The sequence below is a fragment of the Ovis canadensis genome, chromosome 3, assembly GCF_042477335.2.
Source record: "Ovis canadensis isolate MfBH-ARS-UI-01 breed Bighorn chromosome 3, ARS-UI_OviCan_v2, whole genome shotgun sequence".
Taxonomy (NCBI): Eukaryota; Metazoa; Chordata; class Mammalia; order Artiodactyla; family Bovidae; genus Ovis; species Ovis canadensis.
The window spans coordinates 162,985,149-163,008,632 of NC_091247.1; the positions used below are offsets into that span (position 1 = coordinate 162,985,149).

The window sequence follows — 23,484 nt, forward strand, 5'->3', positions numbered from 1 at the left end:
CAACTAGAGATGAACCCAACTGTCTTATTGTATGAACCCAGCCATCTATTTTATGCACTATGTAGCTAAACACTGTTAGAGAGAATTTTAAGTAAATAAATTTGTATCATTCTAAATTGATGGTCTTCAATCTCAAATGAGATCTCAGTATTGCCGAGCAATCTTATTTATGCATTCTTAGCTTATAATATGAGCTCATTCTTTTGGAAGTCATCACAAAATCTAGAAACTACTTGAATCCATAATCCCCTTCTTTTCTCTTGTTGCAACAGTAGTATCTTTCCTCTACTCACATGTTAAACTGTAAGTCTTAGTCCTGGAATCAATTTTTCACAGATGCCTTCTCTTTACAGATGCTATTACTTCCCTGATTTTAAAACCAACTACAAACAGCCACATATTTATTTCCAGCCTAAGCCTGTGTCTGTATTCCATACTCTTAGAACATCCATCTGTCTATGATGTATCAACTTGGATGCTTCATGGGCATGACAAACTGCATATGCCTAAAATTAACTCATAATCTTCTCCTTACTTCAAACCTACCTCCCCTGTGTCTCTCCTCCCATTGTTATCATTATGTCATCATTATGATGTACAAGCCAGAAGCCAGACACACACTTGTGATTTCCTTTACTTTTCATTACTTTGAATGCCGGCTACATGCCAGACACTGTTTGAGGTAGCAGCGCTATAGCAGTGACTAAAACAAAGTCCCCATGCTCATGGAGCATGAATTGGGAGTAGGGAGAGGCAAACAGACAAAAAAAAAATCATATATATATATATATATATATATATATATACATATATACACACACACACACACACACACACACACACACACACACACACACACACATATATATAGAGAGAGAGAGAGAGAGAGAGCGAGAGAGCAAATATCAGATGGTCATGCAATGGGAAGGGCAGTTACCACTGTATATAGAGCAAGGAGGGAAACATCTGACTCATACAAGCGTAGAGACCTCAAGCAGGAACATTTGTGGAATATGTGAGGGGGCTAAGAGAGGAGGGAGCAGAGTGAGCATGGAGGAAAGTGGTAGAAAATAAGATAGCAGGAGCCAGATCATTCAGGCCCTTATAGTCTCTTTTAAGAACTGTAGCTTGGTGAAATGAGAAGTCATTTAGTGATATGAACAAGGAGTAACAGGAAATGTTTTTTTTTAAAAAAAAAAAACAAACAAAACACAAACCTATTTAATTTGGCTGTGCTGGGTCTTAGACGTAGCATGTGGGATAGCTCCCTGAACAGGGATTGATCCCAGGCCCCATGCATTGGGGGCATGGCATCCTAGCCTTTGGACCACCAGGAAAGGCCCTGCTTTAAGTTTAAAATGATCTCTGAAAGTTCATTTTTGAGGATGAATCACAGGGACTAAGGGTATAAGCATAGAAATCAGTTAAAAGATAACTGCAGTAAACTAGATGAGATGATAGCTGCCTGGAACCTTTAATGCCTTTGTAATGCATTAAAATCCAAATTCCCCCTACATGATCTGATCTTTGCCTATTTCTTTGAACTCATTTTATTACCCCTTCCTCATTTTAAATATTATCCCACAGGTTACTCATCTTTGGTTCCTCAAACTTGCCTGCCTTAGGGGCTTTGCACATGCTGTTGCTCTGTCTGACATCAATTCTCACCTGCCCAACTAACAACTATTCTTTGGTCACCGTTCCAACATTACTTCTGGGGAGCATGACATCCAGTATAAATCAGATGCTCTCCCAACTCTTGTAATACTCATTGTACCTTCCATGATTTTTTCTCTTTATGATGCTTATCACACTCACAATTTTATGTTTATACTCTATTAGACTAGTAGGGCTTCCCTAGTGGCTCAGACAGTAAAGAATCTGCCTGCATGCAGAAGACCTGAATTTGATCCCTGGGTTGGGAAGATCTCCTGGAGAAGGAAATGGCTACCCACTCCAGTATTACTGCCTAGAGAATTCCATGGATAGAGGAGCCTGGTGGGCTACAGTCCATGGGATCACAAAGAGTCAAACACGACTAAGCGATGATCACTTTCCCCTGCTAGACTACAATTCATGGAAATAGTACTGTTTTGTTCACCACAGCATAGTCAGTATCTCCCAGAGTGAAAGGCACTTAGTGAGCCTTTGGTGAATATTTGCTGAGTAAATGAATGGATGTGCTACGGCACTTCAGTTGTGTCTCTTTGCGACCCCATGGAGTGTAGCCCACCAGGCTCCTCTGCCCATGGGATTCTCCAGGCAAGAATACTGGAGTGGGTTGTCATTTTCTTCTCCAATGAAGGGATGACTGAACACTTTTTATTTGAAAAAAAAATTATACAGCTTGATCCCCTACAATATTCTGGAGATAAAGCACTGAATAACATTTTTTGAAAATCAACTTTATCATTAAAGGAAGATCCATCAGTGATATTCAGAAGAATGAAAGCAATTCTAAAAAGAGTTCTTAAATTATTTCGAACACACCATCAAATATAATCTCCCAGGGAAAGTGTCTGAATCATAAAATAGTAATACTACCTTATGGAAACATTTTGTATTATGGGGACCATATATTTGGCATAAACATAAAAACATTCTTAATGGATGCACAACAATGTGAATATACTTAATACCACTGAACTATACACTTAAAAGATAGTTGAAATGGTAGATGTTGCGATGTATATGCGACCACAATAAAATAAAAGATCTTAAAAGCACTTCTTACAAGTTGACTAGTATAATTATGAAAGATACATTATCTCAGGATGTCTGAATTAAAACAGACATCCTAATGTCAGCCAGTTTGAACTCATTCATTAACTTGTCTTAGTGAATGACAAGTTACTTAAACTACCCTTGCCTCAATTTCCTCTTCAGTGAAATAAGGATACCAGATGCCCTAACTCAAAGGTCTCTATGAAGGGAAAAGAACATGACAGTGATAGGAAAAACCACCTTTACTATGCAAAGAAGGGTACTGTTACTATCAGAGGTTGTAGGTTCACTACTGGGCTCTTAATATTTTAATATGAGTTTATGAGCATTAGTAATCTATTTTAAATACTATTATTAATTAAAGCAATGGTTTTTAGTAACCAACTCGCTCGCCAAACATAGTTTAGAAATTACTGTAAAGAAGTGATTGGTAACACTAAGCAAAAGTTTCCATACAGATAGTACTAAAAAAAAAAAAGGAACTAAGTATCCATTATTGGCAAAGCAAAAGCACTAATGAAGTTGATCACTGGTAACATGAATTACCACAAACTATTTTTACTCACAAACTGAAATAGAAAGATGATCTTAAGTGTGACAGTAGAAGAAAAAAAATCAAATAGAGAAGGCCTCTTATAATTAATACAGCATAACATTAACTGACTAGAATTTAAATACATACATTAGGACAAACAGGCAAAAGATAAAAAGCCTTTAAGATGTATATAGCATGGCTTTCTCCTTTCTAAGGCTCTGTCCAATAGCTTATATTTTTCCAGTGACTAATAATACCAATTTATAAAATTTAGAACATGAACCTGATATACTTTAGAATATTCTAATCATAAAGTGTTGAGTGACATGCATATTTTTAATAAAGGAAAAAAAAGTATTTTGGAAAAAGCTGTTGACATCAAGGAAATGAACTGTTTTTGATTGTTAGGTAATACAAATAAATCTGAAACCATTTTGTTTTCTTGCTTCTTTACTATGCAAAGAAGGGTACTTTGGTAACTACTAAAACAGGTAAGTTTTAGTAGTTACCATTATAAAGACTGACATTTCTTATGTTTCCAATTACAAATACTTTGAATAATTATTAAAATCAATACAAGATAATTCAGTCATCATATTAATAACTGCTGCTATGTTAGCACTCCAAGTAATTCTACCTCGTGAGTGTAATGTAAAACAATTCTGTATTAAAATCAGATGTTATTATCTACAACTCCTTGAAATAAGCCTTTCCCTTGTAATCTGTACTCATGTCATTTCGTATTCTAGAATTAGGGACTGACAAAACATAAGAAAATTTATATTAACAGAAACAGAGGCATTAATCCTAGAGAAATGTGTATATTAATTTGGAAGAATGTGAAGAACAGACAAGTAAGATCACTGGTTACAGAAGGCATATTTTCATGATCAGAAATCACTATTAGCCAACTTACACAGGTACAAGGCATTCGATCAGAGATACTGCTTCTGCCCCAGTTATGAAAACTAAATACTTACAGAATTATGCTATATATACTCTTTCCCCTAATAATCTGCCTGACAATTAAGGTTCTCTTTGCCCAGTCCCCTTACTTTTTCCAAAGAGAAGAAATACGTCTCCCTTTCGCTAGTTCAAACAAGGGAGAAGTAAAAACATTGGCATCTGTGATAAGAAAGTGAATGGTTCTAATATAAGTAAGGTTGTTTCCATTTCTTTACCTTTATCAAAATGGAAAGATCTGATTGAGTTGCCATTTGACAAGATGATTACATATATTTTTGATGCTAGTCTGCCATGTAATTTTAGGCACACAGTATGGAAGGAGCTCAAATATAATGAGTTTAATTGCGTGGGTAAAAATCTGCCATAAGAATAGTATTTTAATTTTTCATCAGCCACATTCTCAGTTTATCTGAAGTCATAATTTTCTTCAAAATCCTAAACTATTTAAAAAAATTCTTGTTTCTGTGGTTAGGTGTTTCATTTTTGTGATTGAAAGAAACTATGTTCATTTATTGAACCAAAAGTTCGGTTAATTTGAATAAAAATTAGAAAGTTTCATGTTAAACTGTGTTTCCAAGAATTTGTTCCAATAAATGCAAAAGAAAGCTCAAGGTGAGTATAGAAAAGCATTATACTTAGTTCTGTTCAAAGCTATGAAGTACTCCAACACAGAAATAATAGCTTTAGTAGTGACTTTTTCACAGTTTTGCATTATATGAGAATCCAGTTTCTTAAAAGAATGTTATTTCTGTGTAATATTACTCATTCTCTTTAATTACTCATTCTTTTTAATTACTTCAAAAAAAAAAGACTTTTCAACTTTCTATATTCTTTGGAAACTTTCTACATTCTTTGGAATTTACAGAATAACTTTTTACCTAACCCAACAGATCATAGGAAAAAGTTGACTTTAAAATCATTTGAAATTTCAACTGACATTTATGACAAAGGATAAAAAATAGGTCCTTATCATCTCTTTTTTTCAATTACTTCTTAGTGTCTATTTTAAGCAGCCCTATTACTTTCAGGTAAAGAGTTTGAAAACCACCATCTTACGCCATGCTGCTTTCCAGTGGAAAAGACCATATCACTCCCTTGCTTCAAATCCATCTGAAGAGCTGCTTCTTCCAGGAAGCCAATCATGAGCATCCTACGCCTTGACAATGAAAAAGACAAGGGTTGGAGTGCTCCTGAAATCTACTCAACTAATGCTAATTAAAATTACCTCCAAAAATGCAAATTTAAAAAACTAGACATTTTCTCAATGCAGTACTATATTAAGGGCACTGAAAAACTACTTTGCTAACTCATTTTGCTACTGAACACAGTGATGTACGCCTATAATCATAACTACTGAGGAGGCTGAGGCCAGAGATTACCTGAACTCAAGAACTTTAAATTCCCTGCAGACTGATTATTCATGAAAAGTTCTATGCTGTTATATCCCTTGCTTAGTCAGTATGCTTAGGAGAGCTAAGTTAACAAAGCTCAGAAATGGAGATGATAAACATCATTATTTAAATAACTCTAAACAACAATAACAACAAAATTAAAAGTACATTCAATTTTTCCTTCATTCACTAGGTCCAGACAAAGTGGAATAAGACTTGTAGGAAAGGAGAAAAAATACACACAGGGACTACGGATGGTAGAATTTTCCCACAGTCACTCTGCTTAACTCCTTCAGATAAAAAAAGATAAAATAATATCAACCTAATGCCTATTCATTTATGATGTGCCAGTCACTATCCTAAGAACTTTATATTCATCAACTCACTTAATCCCCATAAAACTCCTAAGATAAGGGGACTACTGATTTTATTTTCCTCACGTGAAGAGAAAAATAGTTATAGAAATAACTTATACAGGGTAGCACAGCTAATTAGCAGGAGAGATGTTAAACTACTCCTTAGAGTCCTAGGATTCCATGAGCATGCTCCTGGGGACATTAAACAGAAGAAAAGCAGACAGGACTCTGGGCACTTCAACCAACCAAAGCAACTTCACTGTATCTATTTAATTGCTGAGGATACAATTAAAGTTTTCACAGTAATAATTCAAAAAAGATTTTCATGTTGAAAAGCAAAACATCTGAAAATTACAATATCAAGACTATAATCTTAATAGGTCAGGACTATCTCACATGTTTGACATCTAGCAAATATTAACTAGATAAACTATATAGCAGCACTATACTCATCAGAAAAATTTAACACTTATCCATACCATTAAACCAGAGAAAATCTTGAGTATCAGCATTTTTAAACTGAAGAATAACAATGATAATATTAAATAACACTTAAATTTGTGCTTAGTTTTTAATCACAAATGATCAGTTTCATTATCTCAAGGCTACTGATGGGTTAAGCATAACCTATGCTCACACAGAAAAAATAGCAATGCTTCTGCACCCATGTTTTTAAAGATATTATCAACAATTACACTGCCTGAAGTACTAATGTCCACTCATATCTTTTAGAATTACTGAACTAATAAGAGATTATATTACAATTCAAATTATCAGTAGAAAATTTATTTTATATTTATTGAAGTTAATGAACTATCTTTCATTTCACAGAAGTTACAAGGAAACTTAAATGGTGAATTTTCTACTTCAAAGCTGACATCTAAAGCAACTAAAAATTATAGATGCTTTAAGAAAATAAAACTGAAGTACTAGTATTTCTAATTCTGCATGTGGATTAATTTTCAAAAGCAGCAAAAATTAAACTAATTTTTTCTCTTCCCCAACTTGGAAAGTTTTAACGAGAGTAGTTCTTTAAAATACTTTGCTGAAATTTTCATGAAAAATTTCTCTTTTATGATTATCAGAAAATTACAAACTATCACCCTAACAAACCTCATCCTCACATCTGTATCTCAGTTGAAATGAAACAAATGGTGAAATATACTAAAGAGAAGTCAGCATTAGGTATACCAGTTTATTGTAATAAAACTGCTTTCAACAGAAGAATAAAGTAGTAAAATGAAGTTTTTACCTTAAATATATACACAAGGGAAGTTCAACAAATGCCAAATCTAGCTCAACATAGTCGATTAGTAGATTTCATTTTAATATTCAATTTTGAGAAACTGAGCTAACCATATGGAGACAACACTAAATAGACTATAACAGAGGCACAGGAAACGAGACTGTAATATTGCCTTAGAAGAAATTTAGTTTGAATGTAAGCCAGAGACTCTCTGGCATGAATGATTAGCATGAACACTAATTCTTGTTCTAATGGACTCAAATTTTTGATGCTTATGCAACTAAAATTTTTACAAAAATCCTATTCTTAATCCTTATGAAAAATCACCAAGATTGGTTTTCCATACTAGAATGTTAAAACAAAAACAAAACCCAAAGACCTCAAGATATCAAGCCTCCAGAATGAAAATAATTTTGGTAATGTAAGGATAAGCAGCTGTATAAAAATTAATGTCATTGGCGATATGAGAAAGGGTTTTCTGATACTGATATAACCAATGTTTATATATATAAAACATCTTCCAGAGATGGTGCTAAATATGATTTTTCAGTGATTAGGTCCAACAGATACAGAAACAAAATGACAATTGTCTGCCCTGTCCCTATCTCAGAAAGCTCAGCACCCATGCATTTTATTATCTAAATTAAACTCAGGATAACAATAGTTTTGGCTTGTTCTTTTCAGATGAGTTACCTTTCTCTCTTCCGGAAAATAAAGACAAAATATTTTAAAATTAAATTGTCTAACTAGTGCTAGGATCCTAGAAAAACAATTTGGATAAAGTGATTCACATTAAAGTATAAGCAGTATTACTCATTAAAGTAGGTTTAAAGGAAAAGTTTATTAAACCTACACAATATCTGCTTGAGCAGACAATTTACTGATTGGCTCACCTTTAAACCAAGATATCTGGAAACTATCAATTTTACACACCCTAGTGCATGTCTTAAAAAAGTTGTTAACTCCTGGTCAAGAGTTATGATGGCTAAATTCTAATTTTTCAAGAATGCTATAAAGACAATGGTTAATTTAGGAAACAAGTGGATTAATGAGAATGTACAAATCATTTAGAATTTTGAATGAGAAAGAGTCCTATACTTTTTTCAGAGAGTCAAAAAGATTTGCAAGTATGTCCTTATCAATCTACATCTGTGTTTAATCTGTATCTTTGGAGGATGCCTCCTGGGCACAGGAGATTCAGTATTAAAATCTGATTCAGTATTAAAATCTGAATAGAGAACAGAATACTGTAGATTTAGAAATAAAATTCATAATTGGGGGGAAAAAAAGACTTGACAAATGTAGGTAAAATTCAAATATCAAAATAGTATACCATTATCTTGGGCTCTTTGAAACACAAAATTTTATTTTAAAAAGGAAATAAAATAACCAGCTCTAATTTTATGCACAGTGACAGTGATATTCAAGTATATATAGATCTTGTTACTTCTAAATCAAAGATATCAGTATTTCACAAGTAAAGTTGGAAGAAGGTATAGACAATAGGAAGAAAAAGGAAGCTCTATGGAACAGACAAAGGGGAAAAAAGGGCAGTGATCTCTTATATCCCCAAATTGAAAGAGCATTAAGGGAAAGGGATTTATTAAAATGTGTATACAAAATTTCATTAATTTTTTTAAAAAAAATCTTAATTTCACATTAAGGTTAAAAAAAAAGATTTAAAATATATATATATATTTTTTAAGAGGTGGAACACTGGTGACCATAAAAGCATTTTCTGAGATTTCCACCCATGTCTTAAAAAACAAGAGACTTCATGTAAAGGAGAGATCTCACGAGTTTTTCTTTTCTTCTCAGACAGCCTAGGTTTTCTGATAGGAATTATATTTTCCCATGAATTTATATTTAATCTTCTACTATGTGATAATCAATCACATGCCACCTGAGAAGCATAAGGTATTCTACTACCAGCATCAGAATGAATCAAATGCGCATTCTTCAAGCTTCCATGAAACCAAAAGCTCTTCAAACATACTATATAATACTCAAGTTCTGACACGTAAAACCCAACTCTATTCCTCCTGTATTACTGATTTCCATAAAGCACAGGAGTTTCACTTTGTTTGGAAAGACCTACCTGAAAAGCTGAGTTCATGAAACACGTATTTCCCAAATTACTTAGGCCACAGAGGCCTGGTTGTTCATTGTTTCTTCCAGGTTCTGAATAATCATAGTTCTTATAAGCGGTATATGATGGGAGACAATAATTTGAGTTTTTCACACTGGAAGGAAAAACAAAAAATATTTTTCATAATGCACAATTATCATACAGTTATAATGAACAGAGTATTTTAAACCTATTTGAGATAGGTGGTCAGTTATTAATTTTTTAATAAAATACTTAACTGAGGTACTTCTGACATGAACCTAAATCACAACAACCCCCTTAATTAATATATTCCTCATTCAATCAACAAAATCACTGCATCATATACCACATCAACCAATACAAACCACATTATATCTTTCTACCCTTCATTAACTGGAGCAGCTTCACAGCTTGCTCTGTTCTTCACTGCTCCAACAAATTTGAAAAATTCAGATTTTAAACACCACCCGCAGCAATAAATCATCTCATTTATGTCCCTGTTACACCTTGCTATTGTAACAGAGTGGGAACAAAGAAACAGGAAGAGTTGTGCTTTAGTTACAGGTAAGAGCACAGATTTCCAGGGCCTCTGTGACATCACTGTTCTGATGCACTGAAGATTCTATTTATAGTAGTCTATGCTAGATCAGCAAAATCTAGTATTCAAATGCAGAAAAAGTCTGGGATGATTAGGTATGCAAAACTGAAATGATTCTAAGCAAGTACATTTCAGTATTATTATTACAGAAAGAATCTTCTAGCCTGTTAGATTAAAGCAGTTTATTTAACTAAATAAATACCACCTCAGGATAGATAATATGTACTATGATGAGTACAATATATAATAATCTTTAAAAATTGATGTAATATTCAACCTTTAGAGAATCAGAGTAATTTTATAAAGAACTAAGAAAATCAATAAACTAGACTCCTTTTTTTTTTACATGTAATTAAAAATTTGTTTGTGGAAAATGATAGCTTAATTTTTAATAGGTTATCTTATAAGCTATTTATGATGACTGCTTTGGATAAGCCTAAACAAGAATCAAGGTCATTTGCTAAAAACAAATAAAAGAACACACTATTACAAATAAACTTGGTAAATCAGTAACTCTGACAACCTCAACTGGCTACAATTTATTCCTGGTATTACTTTTTCAAAAACAGTTTTTACTTGTAATTTCAAATAACTTTCCATTGTAGCTTCTATACTCTCACTTTATAATTACAACAGTTTAAATGAACTGTACCTACTGCCTGTTCTAACAAAACCTTAAGTAAACATACATGCCCCAACACAAAACCCTATCAATCAATAGTTATACACATAATGTTATACCATTAATATTTTTGTATTATCACAAATAAAAGATCAACTCTCATACTAAAAAACTGATCTACCTTAAACTTAAAAATAGCAGGGTCCAAAGCGGATTCATGTTGATGTGTGGCAGAACCAATACAATATTGTAAAGTAATTAGCCTCCAATTAAAATAAATAAATTTAAATACTGAAAAGAAAAACCACAAAGAAGTGCTTCATAGACTTGTAGCTATTTACTTGTTTAAAAGTTAAAGGAAAAAAAATGGGTTCAAGCATCTTTTGAAGATCACTAGCCTTATAATTTTTACTAACAGTAACTAAGTCCAAGGCACCTGTCAACAATTCAGTATATATTAACTTAATAACTGATTCTTGACTCCAACTTCTAGGATATGTAACAGAAACACTGAATTGTGTTTTTTCTTTCTTCCCTTTAAGAAGTGCTTAAAATCAAGGCCTGCTATACATTACAAAAATAAAAGGTCTACATTTTCAACACGTTGAAAACCAATATATATATATAATTGCTATATTTAATATATGTATGCTATATATAGATCAGCTATAAAATTATAATAAAACAAGTCACAATACAAAGGGAAAGTATGCCCAAATGCATGTTCATGCACATACACACGCCCATATCCACACTCACATCCAAGCAAATGAAAAGACTAAAAGCACACTTATAAGCTTATTCATATTCAGATACCCCCTACCCACAATAACAAATGAATGTTGACAACTCAACTTTTCTTTGTGGCAAGAGGATGCAGTTTGCTGGGACAGGGATTCCTATACTGAAAATGAATACAAAACTCATATGCAAAAGCAGTGTTTGGTTTTATCTTTTAAGATCTGAATACTTATAGGATAGCTGTGTTTTAGTTTAAGTGACAGGATAAGAATAAACCTTGTCCAAAGACTGAGATACTAGTCTAGATGCTCAATGATAATAATGAAAACAAATTTAAAATATTTTAATACTGTCTTTATTGGTCACTTATAATCCACATCTTTTGTGCTCTTTAAATCAAATTAAGTCTGCTGAGGAAAATACCAAAGCCAGCAGCTCTTTAAACACTTCAATAAAGAACATGGAAACCTAAGCCCGCAAGACAGTTTCTATAATCTTTCATGATAACTTCTGCTATTTTTTCCTAAAGAGTGTAAGCTAGTCCTTATCCCGTAGGGTTTGCTACTTTGCAAAAATACATGAGTTTGCCAGGAATCTTAATAAGAATTTTAATACTATATTAGATTAATTATGTATTATAAATCTATCATCTTAAATGAATATACATTTAAAAGTTTATGCTTACTTTGCAGTTAATGAAATGATGCTTCCATCAAGTAACTTGTCAAAAGCCAGATCACTAGCTAGCTCTGGCAGTCGTTAGTTCCAGTTCCTTTTCATCGCTTAATCTCTTACACAAAGTCATTTCCATTGCAAATAAAAGAGTTTTAAATGAATTAACAGAAAAACAGAATGTGCTCTGATGTGGAAAGCCACCAAGTTGAGACAATAAATACATTGAAGAGATTTATTTTTAAAGGCAGTCTTGTAGCAAAACAAATGTAGCAAGACAGAAGAAAATGCAGCGAAAAGAAAGATTTTGGCATATATAATGAATATTATATGAATTAATAAGAAAACTACAAGGAAAACAATATTCAGGCATCTGATTCTTCATAATATTAGTCTTTAATAACAACTTGATCTTTATTAAACTTATATAATTCCAAGTACACTTTGTTATTACTATAACAAATATTCTTATTTCTAAAAATGAAAATTTTGTATCTCAATAATGTATCAGTTTAAAGCTTGAATTTGTAAATAAATGCCATATAAACTTGTATGTCAGAACTATTCGTTTTAACATGCACTTTCACTGGAGTATATAGCCACATACATGAAGTTTCATAAATGTACTTAATTTAACCCATTTAACATACTTTTAATTAAAGAAATCATGCTATTTCCATCTGAAGTCTTAAGCAGCTACTTATTTCCACAAGTTGAAAAGAAAGTCAAGAAGTAAATTTTATGTGAGATAATTGTTTAGGTAAACATGACAGCATTAATTCAAGTTTTTTTCAAGTTAAAAAAACTCTTCATTTTATAAATGTTTAAATTTTGTTCCTTACCTAAGAAAGGTAAGTTTTACTTTTAAGTAAAGTGGTACCAGCAACTATTTACTATTAAAATTTCCAATATGAAAGGACTATTTTAGTGTCTACACGAATATAAATAGCTAAGAACATAATCTAGTCATAGAAGAATCATCATCCATGTTCTAAATTTAAGAAACCACTCCCAATTCCCCTTTTTAATGTTTTCTCCAGTCAGAGGTTTTGAAATCACATTGTACTGTCATATTTTTACAATGAGAAGGAAATAAGACAAAAATAGAAGCACCAGACCACATATACTAATATGGTTATTCTGGTCAAAATACAGTCCAAGTTCAATACAGTCTATAACATTGTTCAATACAATGTTAAAAAATCTCTCTCCAAAGAAAAACTATAAATACATGTACAGAATAACTAACATGTATAGAATAACTATAAATACATGGAACCAATTCTTTTACAGTAAATGTGTGAGCCATCTGTAATCGGCAGAAACACAAATAATATTTTATCTCATGAGAAAATTACTTTTAATGAATTAAAAGATACCATGTAAAATACAAACCAGATTATAGGAGGATTCCTTTCACTCTTTTGCTTGAGAATAAACATTTTTGAATAGAAGAGAACATACTACATTGGAATTTTGGATATCCAGTGTCTTCAATATTTCAATATTATACTATAGTGTGCATATCTTGTTACTACTGAAATAAAGGAATAAATGTTTTAAATCTTGATACAGATAGCAAATTCTTTTCTAGAAAAGTTGGACTAACATTCCAACCACTCAAACAGAATCCTTACCAGAAAATATATCATCACTTAACTTTTCCCAATGCGATGGAGGTGGGGGGAAGTAGATGGGAGTTGTTAATGGTTTTAATTTACCTATTTCTAGTTAGTGAATTTGAACATTTAAAATGTTTAATTCTTTTATTTTTATAGCCCAGCTACATCATTTACTCACTTTTCTAGCCATCTGAAAAAATTCCTTGCTGGTTTTTATAAGCTTGCTATATTAAGAATATTTGCCCTTCATTGCTATTTCTGGCAAGAATTTTCTCCACTAATTTGCCTTTTAATTTTTATATATCTGACAATTAATACTTTTATAGCAACCTTATTTTTCTAACAGCATTTCCTGGATACGCTTCCCATTCTCCATTAGTCTAGAATATTGATACTTTCTGATCACATTAAATTCTTTTGTATGTAAAGGTCTGCTTCTGAGTTGTCTTTTCTATTCCATTAATCTGGAGGCATATTACTGGGCCAGTACTTTGCTGTTTGAATTCTATCTTTATAACAGGTTGTGATATTTAACAGGATTAATCATTTCCAATGTTTTTCCTTTCCAAAGTTATTTTGGCTATTCTTATTTATAATCCAGATATATGTTAAAACTGGAATCATTTTATCAAGCCCCACCCTACATAAGAATTTTAAGGGAACATTAATTAAACCTATAAAGTCAATTAATGGTGCTTTTTAAAAGAGTATTTCACAAATAGTCTCAAGTATTTTTGAATTAATTTTCTAGAATAATCAGATGTCATTTATGAACTGGACAAGCAGTGTAAATATTTAATTACATAAACACTGTAAATCTAATATAGAAGTGACAATGTCTACACCCAGGAAGTAAAAGGATGATAATCATCTCTGGATTAAAGTTCTTTCCATAATGGACTGGACTAATTATAGTTTTCTTTTTATCCTTTCCTATAAAACCATGTCAATTTTCAAGGCAATATATCCATGTCAGATGTTATTGTGAATACCAAGTGACTTTCAATCCTTTTTCTTATAGCAATATATTCAAAGGCACACACTGTCATGTAATTTTTATATATCCCAAGTTTCTGAGTATTATTCATGGTAGAGCAAAGGAATTGTTTCTCCAAGCTATTTAAGAAAAGTAATTGCCTTTTTCATAAATAAGAATTTGTATACACTTTTCAATTTTACTGACTGTACCTTCCAACTGAATCACAGATACACACTTTTAAAAAAACACCATATGCTGTCTGTGATTACATGTCTAGGTCTAAAATGACATCTGAAATTCATACTCTTCTTAAAAACTTGAATGATAACAGATTTCTATATATTTCAATAATTAGCATTTAGAATATAAAACTCTGAAAGTACTTTTTTTCTCTTTTAGTAAATTACTGTAGTATATATATTAAATCAAGAAGTTTATACTTCTGCTTGCTTTCTTGTGAAGTTAACTCCTAGAAGAACTGACCAGTGATTTAAAAGAAAATCAATTTAATGCATTAAGACTTTTTTATTCTGAATTTTAGATACAAGAGATTTTTTGCAACCACAATAGGGTGATCAATTAAACAAAGAGTTTTTAAGATTCAGTGCTTACTTTCTGTTGTTGATGTTGTTATAATTATTTGATAGAGATGAAGGAGAGATCTTTGGTAAAGCTGAAAAATTGGATGCACCTGGGGACCTTTAAAAATATGAAAATGTTAAATTAGATAAAAAATGCTGAATTTTGAAATTAATTATGAAATAAAGAAAAGAACTAACAGATGACAATGTATGTAGTAAATGAATGCTGGAAAACAGATTTATGACAAAATCATCATCCTTTGGTTTTCAATTTCTGATGTATTCATTCATATAAAAAATAATGGTATATAAGGGAACTATTTTCAAAAGAAATTTATCAAATTAAATATAACAATCAGTATTATTCTCATAAATCTACTAATGCAATACACCCATTTCTGAGTTCAGGCAACCATTACTAATATTTTACAATCAATAATTTTCTTAAGTCAGTGGAATTAAAATACTAATTTTTAAAGGAAGCATGTTAAAGAAATCTACTTTGTGTCTCAGTAGGTACCGAGCATGCGTGCTCAGTTGCTCAGTCATGTCCAACTCTTACAACCCTATGGATTGTGGCTTTCTAGGTCCCTCTGACCATGGGATTTTCCAGGCAAGAATACTGGAGTGAGTTGCTATTTCCTACTCCAGGGATCGTCCCAACCCAGGGATTAAACCCACATCTGCACTGGCGTGTGGATTCTTTACCAATGAGCCACCTGGGAAGCCCCCAGAGTGTACCATGGCATTCTGATTATACACAACACAGATATCCGAGGATTGACCAATTTTAAAAGTGTAAGGCAAGAGGGATAAAAGAGTAAAGAGAATTCCAAACATAATCCCATGAAGCAATATTTGGCCAAATTGATCCCTGCAAAAATTGAACAGATATAAATCTTACTGCATACTACACACCTCACTAGTTCAGAATCTTTCTGGAGAAATCTCAATTACTAATGGCTTTTAATCAACAAATATGCTTTGAAGGCATGATTTATAATAAACAAATCCATGATATACAAACAATTATTTAAAGTACTTAGAAGTTTCTGAAAGATTTTTCTTGTAATTTTGTACACAAATTTAATTTATTAGGCAACATCTAGGCCACAAGCTGTAGGGCCTTAAGAAGTTAATACTTTCAGTCCAGTACCTCAGTCATCAGAAATTCTAAATTAGTGAGGCCTAAAGTGATTACTGTTTTAAAAATTATTTTATTTTTTACTCAAGTGACAATGAACAGCAAAATGGTCAATGAGCAGGAAAGTATATAATCTATAAAATTTACTTTTTTGGTAATTTGAATTTTGCAAAGTGGTGAGTAATAAAATTTCTTACATATAAAAATTTTATATAACTTCTGAAGTTTTATAAAATTTTGGTAACATTTTTCTTCATTTTAAAGGAGGATTTTTTGTTGTTGTTGACTATATACAGATAAAATTATATCAAGTGGGACTTCTATTTAGCTGCCTTTCTGACAGAAGACCCTTGCAAGATTTTAACTATACTAAGCTCAAAACAAAATATACAGCCACCAAGTTTTAATATAAAACAATGTAGAAGACAAACTTAAAATGCAATTTTAATATAAATACTAATATTTTAAGGCATTTATTTTAAAATCTTAATAGTAATAAAGAAGCATTGTGGCACTGTTTGCCTTCATACTAATAATGCTAAATTAGGGAAACAAACTAAAAACACTGAACTAAGTTATAATGAATTAAGGAGGTTAATTTTTCAAAATGTGATCCATTTGACTACAATTTAATTCAACTCACTAGAAGTTTTCAAGTATACAGAAAGAGAAATATTCCCTTAAATTTTACGTATACTAAAAGTTATAAAAATAAACATTTTCTTATAACATATATTTATTATATATTATATATGGCTAAGGTCATATATCATCTGAAATGCCTATATATATACACACATACACACATATATATATTTATATAAGTGAAAAAGTTGGCTTAAAGCTCAACATTCAGAAAACTAAGATCATGGCATCCAGTCCCATCACCTCATGGCAAATATATGGGGAAAAAGTGGATGACTTTATGTTTCTGGGCTCCAAAATCACTGCAGATGGTGACTGCGGCCATGACATTAAAACACACTCCTTGGAAGGAAAGTTTTGACAAACCTAGACAGCATATTAAGAAGCAGAGACATTACTTTGTCAACAAAGGTCCATCTAGTCAAGGCTATGGTTTTTCCAGTGGTCATGTTTATGGATGTGAGAGTTGGATTATAAAGAAAGCTGAGTGCTGAAGAATTGATGCTTTTGAACTGTGGTGCTGGAGAAGACTCTGGAGAGTCCCGTGGACTGCAAGGACATCCAACCAGTCCATCCTAAAGGAGATCAGTCCTGGGTGTTCACTGGAAGGACTGATGTTGAAGCTGAAACTCCGATATTTTGGCCACCTGAAGCAAAGAGTTGACTCATTTCAAAAGACCCTGATGCTGGGAAAGATTGAGGGCAGGAGAAGAAGGGGACAACAGAGGATGAGATGGTTGTATGGCATCACTGACTCTGGGGATGGGTTTGTGTGGACTCCGGGAGTTGGTGATGGACAGGGAGGCCTGGCGTGCTGTGGTTCATGGGGTTACAAAGAGTCGGACACAATTGAGTGACTGAACTGAACTGATGGTACATATGTGCTGTGCTTAGTCACTCAGCTGTGTCCGACTCTTTGGAACCCCATAGACTGTAGCCTGCCACACTCCTCTGTCCATGGGGATCCTCTGGGCAAGAATACTGGAGTGGGGTGCCACGCCCTTCTGCAGCGGATTTTCTGAACCCAGGGATTGAGTCCAGGTCCTCCACATTGCAGGCAGATTCTTTACCGTCTGACCCAACAGGGAAGCCCCAAAATAGTGGAATGGGTAGCCTATCCCTTTCTCCAGGGGAGCTTCCTGACCCAGGGTCTCTTGCATTGCAGGCAGATTCACTACCAGCTGAGCTACCAGGGAAACCCATATGCGGGTGGGGAGTGTGTGTGTGTCTCTCTCTCTCTGTGTGTTTAACGCTTTTTCTGCCCATCTGTCCGTTTTTACTATTCATTAGCAACTCTACTCCAAGACAGTATTGGATTTCTCACCCTTGTTAAGTGTAGCAATACAAAGACAGACATAGTTCCTGATCTCAAATAGCTCATAATCTAACAGGGAGAAATGACACAAGCAACCTACAAAACAGTAAGTTCTAAAACAAATTTTAAAATTATAACAAAGTCAAATTCTGTGGGTAGTACATGAAGTAATCTTAAAATGTGCACAGCTGGAAGGGTAGGTGGAAACTGGAACATGAGAGTATTCTAGGTGGAAAGAATGTGAAAATGTGTGGAGCTACATAAATCATAATGCGTTAGGGAATTATCAATAAATTGAAAGAGCAGGAAGTGTGCAGTGTTAGAAACAGAGGTTAGTAAGGCAGGTGTGATAATAAAGAACCTCTTCTGTCCTCTGAAGGAATCTGGATTTTATCCAATTGTGCTGTGGCATGTTGAAAGATTTTAAGAGTATCAACACAGCTGATTTGTATTCTAGAAAGTTAACTCTTGAGGAACAGAAAGAGACTGAAGATTAGAAGAGCATTTAGAAGACTATAAGAACAACAAATGTGAGAAGTAATAAAGGGGGACTAAGACTTGGAGTGGGCACAGACAACATGTCTTGGAGATTCAGAAAACAGTTCTCAAGGTGCAATCCATGGACACCGAGCGGGCTACAAGATCCTTTCCAGGCAGCAGTCCATAAGGTCAAAACTATTTTCACAAAAACACCAACATGTTATTTAAACATTATCTGACCTCCTTCACTGGGTAGATATTTGCACCAATAGTACAAAAACAATGGTAGGTAAAACTGCACAGTGCCAGAGAGATTACAATGTGAATGATATCCTCGGAGTTGTGCAGTATGAAACGTGCAAAAGTAGGCAGGCAGCCCTGGAGAGGAAGAGAGCCAGCCAGTCAGAGGATGGGTCAGAGTCCTGAAAAACTGGTATAATGGTTTCAAAATAAGAGAATTTCTGTATGAGATAGTTATTAAAAAGAAGTATTAAAGAGAGATCAAATAGATTAGGTTTTAAAAAAGCTCAATAAGGACTCTGCTAACTCCTGAATAGGTGATAAGGAACAGTAAGCACTGCCTTTTTAAAGAAGTTGGCTATCAAAGGGAGAAAAACTAAATGATATTCAGAGGAAATTGATGGTCTTGTTTTTAAAGATGGGAGAGATTTGTTTATATCTGTATGTTAGCTTGGAAAATGATACTGGAAAAGAAACAAAAGCACAAACTAATGTTAACTAGTGTCTACTATACGTGGGCAGTATGCAAGGCATTTATATACACAGGAGTTGAGTTGATAATGAAGGAAAAGCAAGGTCAAGGCAACACTCAGATAAATCCATTGGTAGAGAGCTTGCTCTTAAAGAGCACAGAGATCAGAGCTGGAGGAATGCGGTCCACAGGTAAATAGAAAAGTTTGATAAAACTTTTTAAATCCTGATACAGACATTATTGTTAATAGTTAGATCACTTATCTACTGTGATTCCAACTTCTGACCTAGATTACACATAGCCCAATCTAGCTAGTATTTGTGGAATTTAGGGGTTGATTAGTCAATCTGTGGATTATAGCCTGAACACTAACTCTTTCTTTGATATAATTTGGGAATCACACTGTTTATTAGCAACTTTGCACTAACAGCTTTCTAAAGAGATGAGTGAAAAAAAATGCTTAGAATATTATGCACAAACTAGATGCTAAGCCAGTTATCTAGCATTAAACTCATTTTGGCTAGTTAGGGCTAAGTGTAATATAAGACAGTGAATCATCTCTTAACAAGATAGAAAAAAGTAAAACAGCACAGCTGAATTGATTTCATGAAGCAAGACAATGAAACGTCACCCCTGACAACTGAATGAATGCAGTATTTTAATTCCCCTATTCCCAGTGTTTCAGCTAAAAGCTTATAATTCAAGGCCAAGTTGAAATTCTTACTTGAATAGAAAAACACAGCTTTACCTAAATATTCAACATACATGGAAATCTAATATATACTGAGCAATGAAAATATAAAGAAATTAAGTCTGAATACTGACATATCTAATTTAAAACTGTTATTTTCAAACATGACATAAAACCCATATTTTTGAAATTTAACTTTGAAAAACAAAAATTATTAACAAAAACAAGACTGATCTTAACTTTCCCAATTTTCTAACAATCATCCTAAACTAAGTTCTTGGAGAAAATAAAAATTTAAGTCTCTTGAAAAATTAAGCACCTTTACCGCTGTGAGATACAGATTAGTTCAATTCAACAAGCATTTGCTTTGTGTCTCCTTTCTGTCAGGCAGCATGTTAAATACTTAAACAAAAGAGAACTTAAGAAAATTTACATATAAGATGCTTCACATAACTTAATTTTTGCTTCTCATTTTGACTGCTCTAATGGTATCTGACAAAATATTCCACTTAATAAAACCAGTTACTTTTCTTTAACTATTATCACTCTAAACACCAAAAGTGCAACCCAATTTTTTCTGCTGTCTTAACAGAAAAAATTTCAAACACACACGTCCTCATGTACCCAGTATCAGTCATTCAGCTTCAAAAATTATTAACATTCTACCACTCATTTTATTTATAAAGCCCTCAACTTCCACATTCATGTTTTTGCCACACTATTTTAAATTTATAATTAAACCTGTAAATACTACAGTATGTGTCCCCAGCAGGTTAAGAGATCTTTTGTGATACTACTGTCTGCCCCAATCTAATATTCAGTTCATGTTCACATTTTTTTCCCCAACTGTCTCAAAAATTGAATTAGTTTGAATCGGGATCCCAAAAATGTCCTTACACTTGCAGATCAATTTTAGTAACTCCAAGAGCAATTTCTGCTCCTATCAGCTAACTCCTCTGATCTCATCTTACTATGTCTATGTTTATTCTTTCGTCCTGACTTTTTTATCTAGTCATACAGTTAACCTTGACTTATATGTGTCACTGTAAATTGTTCAAACATTTGGAACAAACCACGGGATAAAGAAAGTATCCAATAATTTTCTGTGAGTACCTCTGAATCAAGCATCTATTTGAGAACTGGATAGGTAAGTTTCATTTATGCATAAAATATACTATCTAAATGTCGTAACTTCAATTTAATTTGGATATGGCTTTTAAATACTACATCTAACAGTAACTAATAAGCCTGATTGTGACCATGCTCCCTTTGGTGAAAGTTGGAGACATACTACTAGATTATACATCATCTTGCCACAACAGAAAATAGGTAGTGTTTACACAAAGATTTATTTAATCAATGTGCATTTTCAGAATTCAAAGGAAAATCTGTATACATACTCAAGATCTTAATGAATATTAAATTCAGGAACCACGAAGTATAGTTATGGGAAGTGTGTATGTATCAATACAAGCACAAGCATTTCCAAAAAAGATCTGGAGTCTGGACCACTAAAATAGCCAGAAAAAATCAGTTTATTGGTAAATAACAATACACAAGAACTTCATTCCACCATTATGCTGCCTTTATCATTAGGTAACAAAGAGCTAGGAAAGGATGTATATATTTAAATAATAAATATATTTATATATAATTTTTTCTCTCTCCAGGAATAATGCCTTTCCAACCAAGTACCAACTTAGTTATTTTTCCTTTCAGTACATTTCATGATGAGTGATCTATATCAGGTGTTCCATTTTCTGACTAGGTATTCATCCCCTCTTTCCCTATACTCTATTTCTTACTCTCATCATGCTGTCTTCATTTGTCAAATACACTGAATCTCTTGTCTCCCTCTAATTTCTGCATCATTTAAATACACTGCTTACCATTCCCTTTATTCCATTAGCTCTTTTTCCCCTTGGCCTCTATGACCAAACAAGAGTCCCAATTTCCTGAATCTTCAGAATTATTTATTTTATTTCATCTTTGTGTCTTATATCATTACTTAGGGACACTTTTTAAGGTTTCGTATACAGTTCTTCACATTTTTAATTAGATAATTCAGTAATATTTCTCACTTCCAGGAATGTAACTCCGTTCCTGTAATTCTCATTCCTTTCTAAGCTTTGGTTGCCCATAACTGCATCCTATACATTTCCATTACCTTAAACTTTTTAGTTTCAGAAAAAATCATTCTATATTTCTTACAAAATTTTTTTTATTGGAGTATAGTTAATTTACAATGTTGTGTTCTTTTTCTTACTCAGACCAATGAGATGAAGTATGAAAGAAAATTTAATAAAGACTCAAAATGTCTTTAAAAATGACAACAAATTGTAGACTTTGGAATGTTACTCTAGATTTATGGTTCATAGGCTGCATTTTAAATTGAAGACATTATTAATTTGAAAAATATGAATTTGAATGACAAGGAATGAAAAACTGGTTCCTGAGCCATCTTCTCAACTCCTACAACCAAAATCACTCAATCCCTCACCTTTCAGTATTTGAACAAGGTTAAAATTGGTAACAAATGTGTATACTTTCATAGAAACTTTAAGAAAGCACTTTCTGTGAACTGTAATAACCATTGTTCTTTTAGTACCGAAGTAAAACTATCATAACCAAATCTACTAATGTTTCAAATAAGCAGAGGTTGTCTTGCTTATAAATACTTAAAAAGTGTCTATTCAGGTTATTGTTAAAATGAAAACAATACTTTATCTCACAGGAGTTCCCTAGTACAAATTTTCAATTGAACAGGTCTATCCACCATTTCTGAATCCATTTATACAGTTAACCTTGCAATTACTACACATGCAAACTGGGCTTAATAAGTCTTTAAAAAGTCCTAAAGAAATATATGCTAGGCTTTTCCATCTATATTTAAACCGATACAAAATCAAAACACCTGGTGTAAAAAAAACAAAAACAATTATTACAGTCACCTAGATGTTTATTACTTATCCTAAATAAAAAGTAGCATGCAGTGGTTTTATTTATAAAATGTTTCCTCTCTCCAAGCAGAGCATTCAGGGACAAAGTGCTGTAAAAATATTAACATACCACTAAGATGAAGTATACTTAGTGCTCAGTCACCAACGTGGAATTCTGCTAATCAGACCACCACAGATGGCAGAGGGCCAACATCTGAGTTAAGAACTACTGGCTTAGTTTTCTATTTGATTTATTTTAGCCTGTCATGTCTTACCTGGTTGATTTTGGATTCTTCTCCAGATGTTTTCTAGCTTATGAAAACTGCCTCTTTAGTCATCAATGACCCTTACTTTTTTCAACAGATTCTTAATTACACATCTCTTGTCAGTATTTTTGAGCAATTAATGAAAATGT

General features: G+C 32.9%; 1 protein-coding gene across 9 annotated transcripts in view; it reads right to left on the reverse strand.

The window, feature by feature from the left end:
• Positions 1–23,484, reverse strand: part of USP15 (ubiquitin specific peptidase 15) — a 128,182-nt gene that overhangs the window by 32,922 nt on the left and 71,776 nt on the right. For 4 of the 9 annotated variants that reach the window (XR_011255964.1, XM_069584771.1, XM_069584773.1 and 1 more), the window contains 2 exons: positions 15,175–15,261; positions 9,317–9,461 (listed from right to left, as the gene is read on the reverse strand). Coding sequence is in view for 6 of the 9 variants with exons in the window: in XM_069584771.1 (XP_069440872.1) it covers positions 9,317–9,461; positions 15,175–15,261 (232 nt within the window). In the remaining 3 variants the exon portion in view is untranslated. Of the gene's footprint in view, positions 1–9,316; positions 9,462–11,974; positions 13,499–15,174; positions 15,262–23,484 lie in introns of those variants that run through there. The other 5 variants (XR_011255965.1, XM_069584772.1, XM_069584774.1 and 2 more) reach the window with 3 other exon arrangements.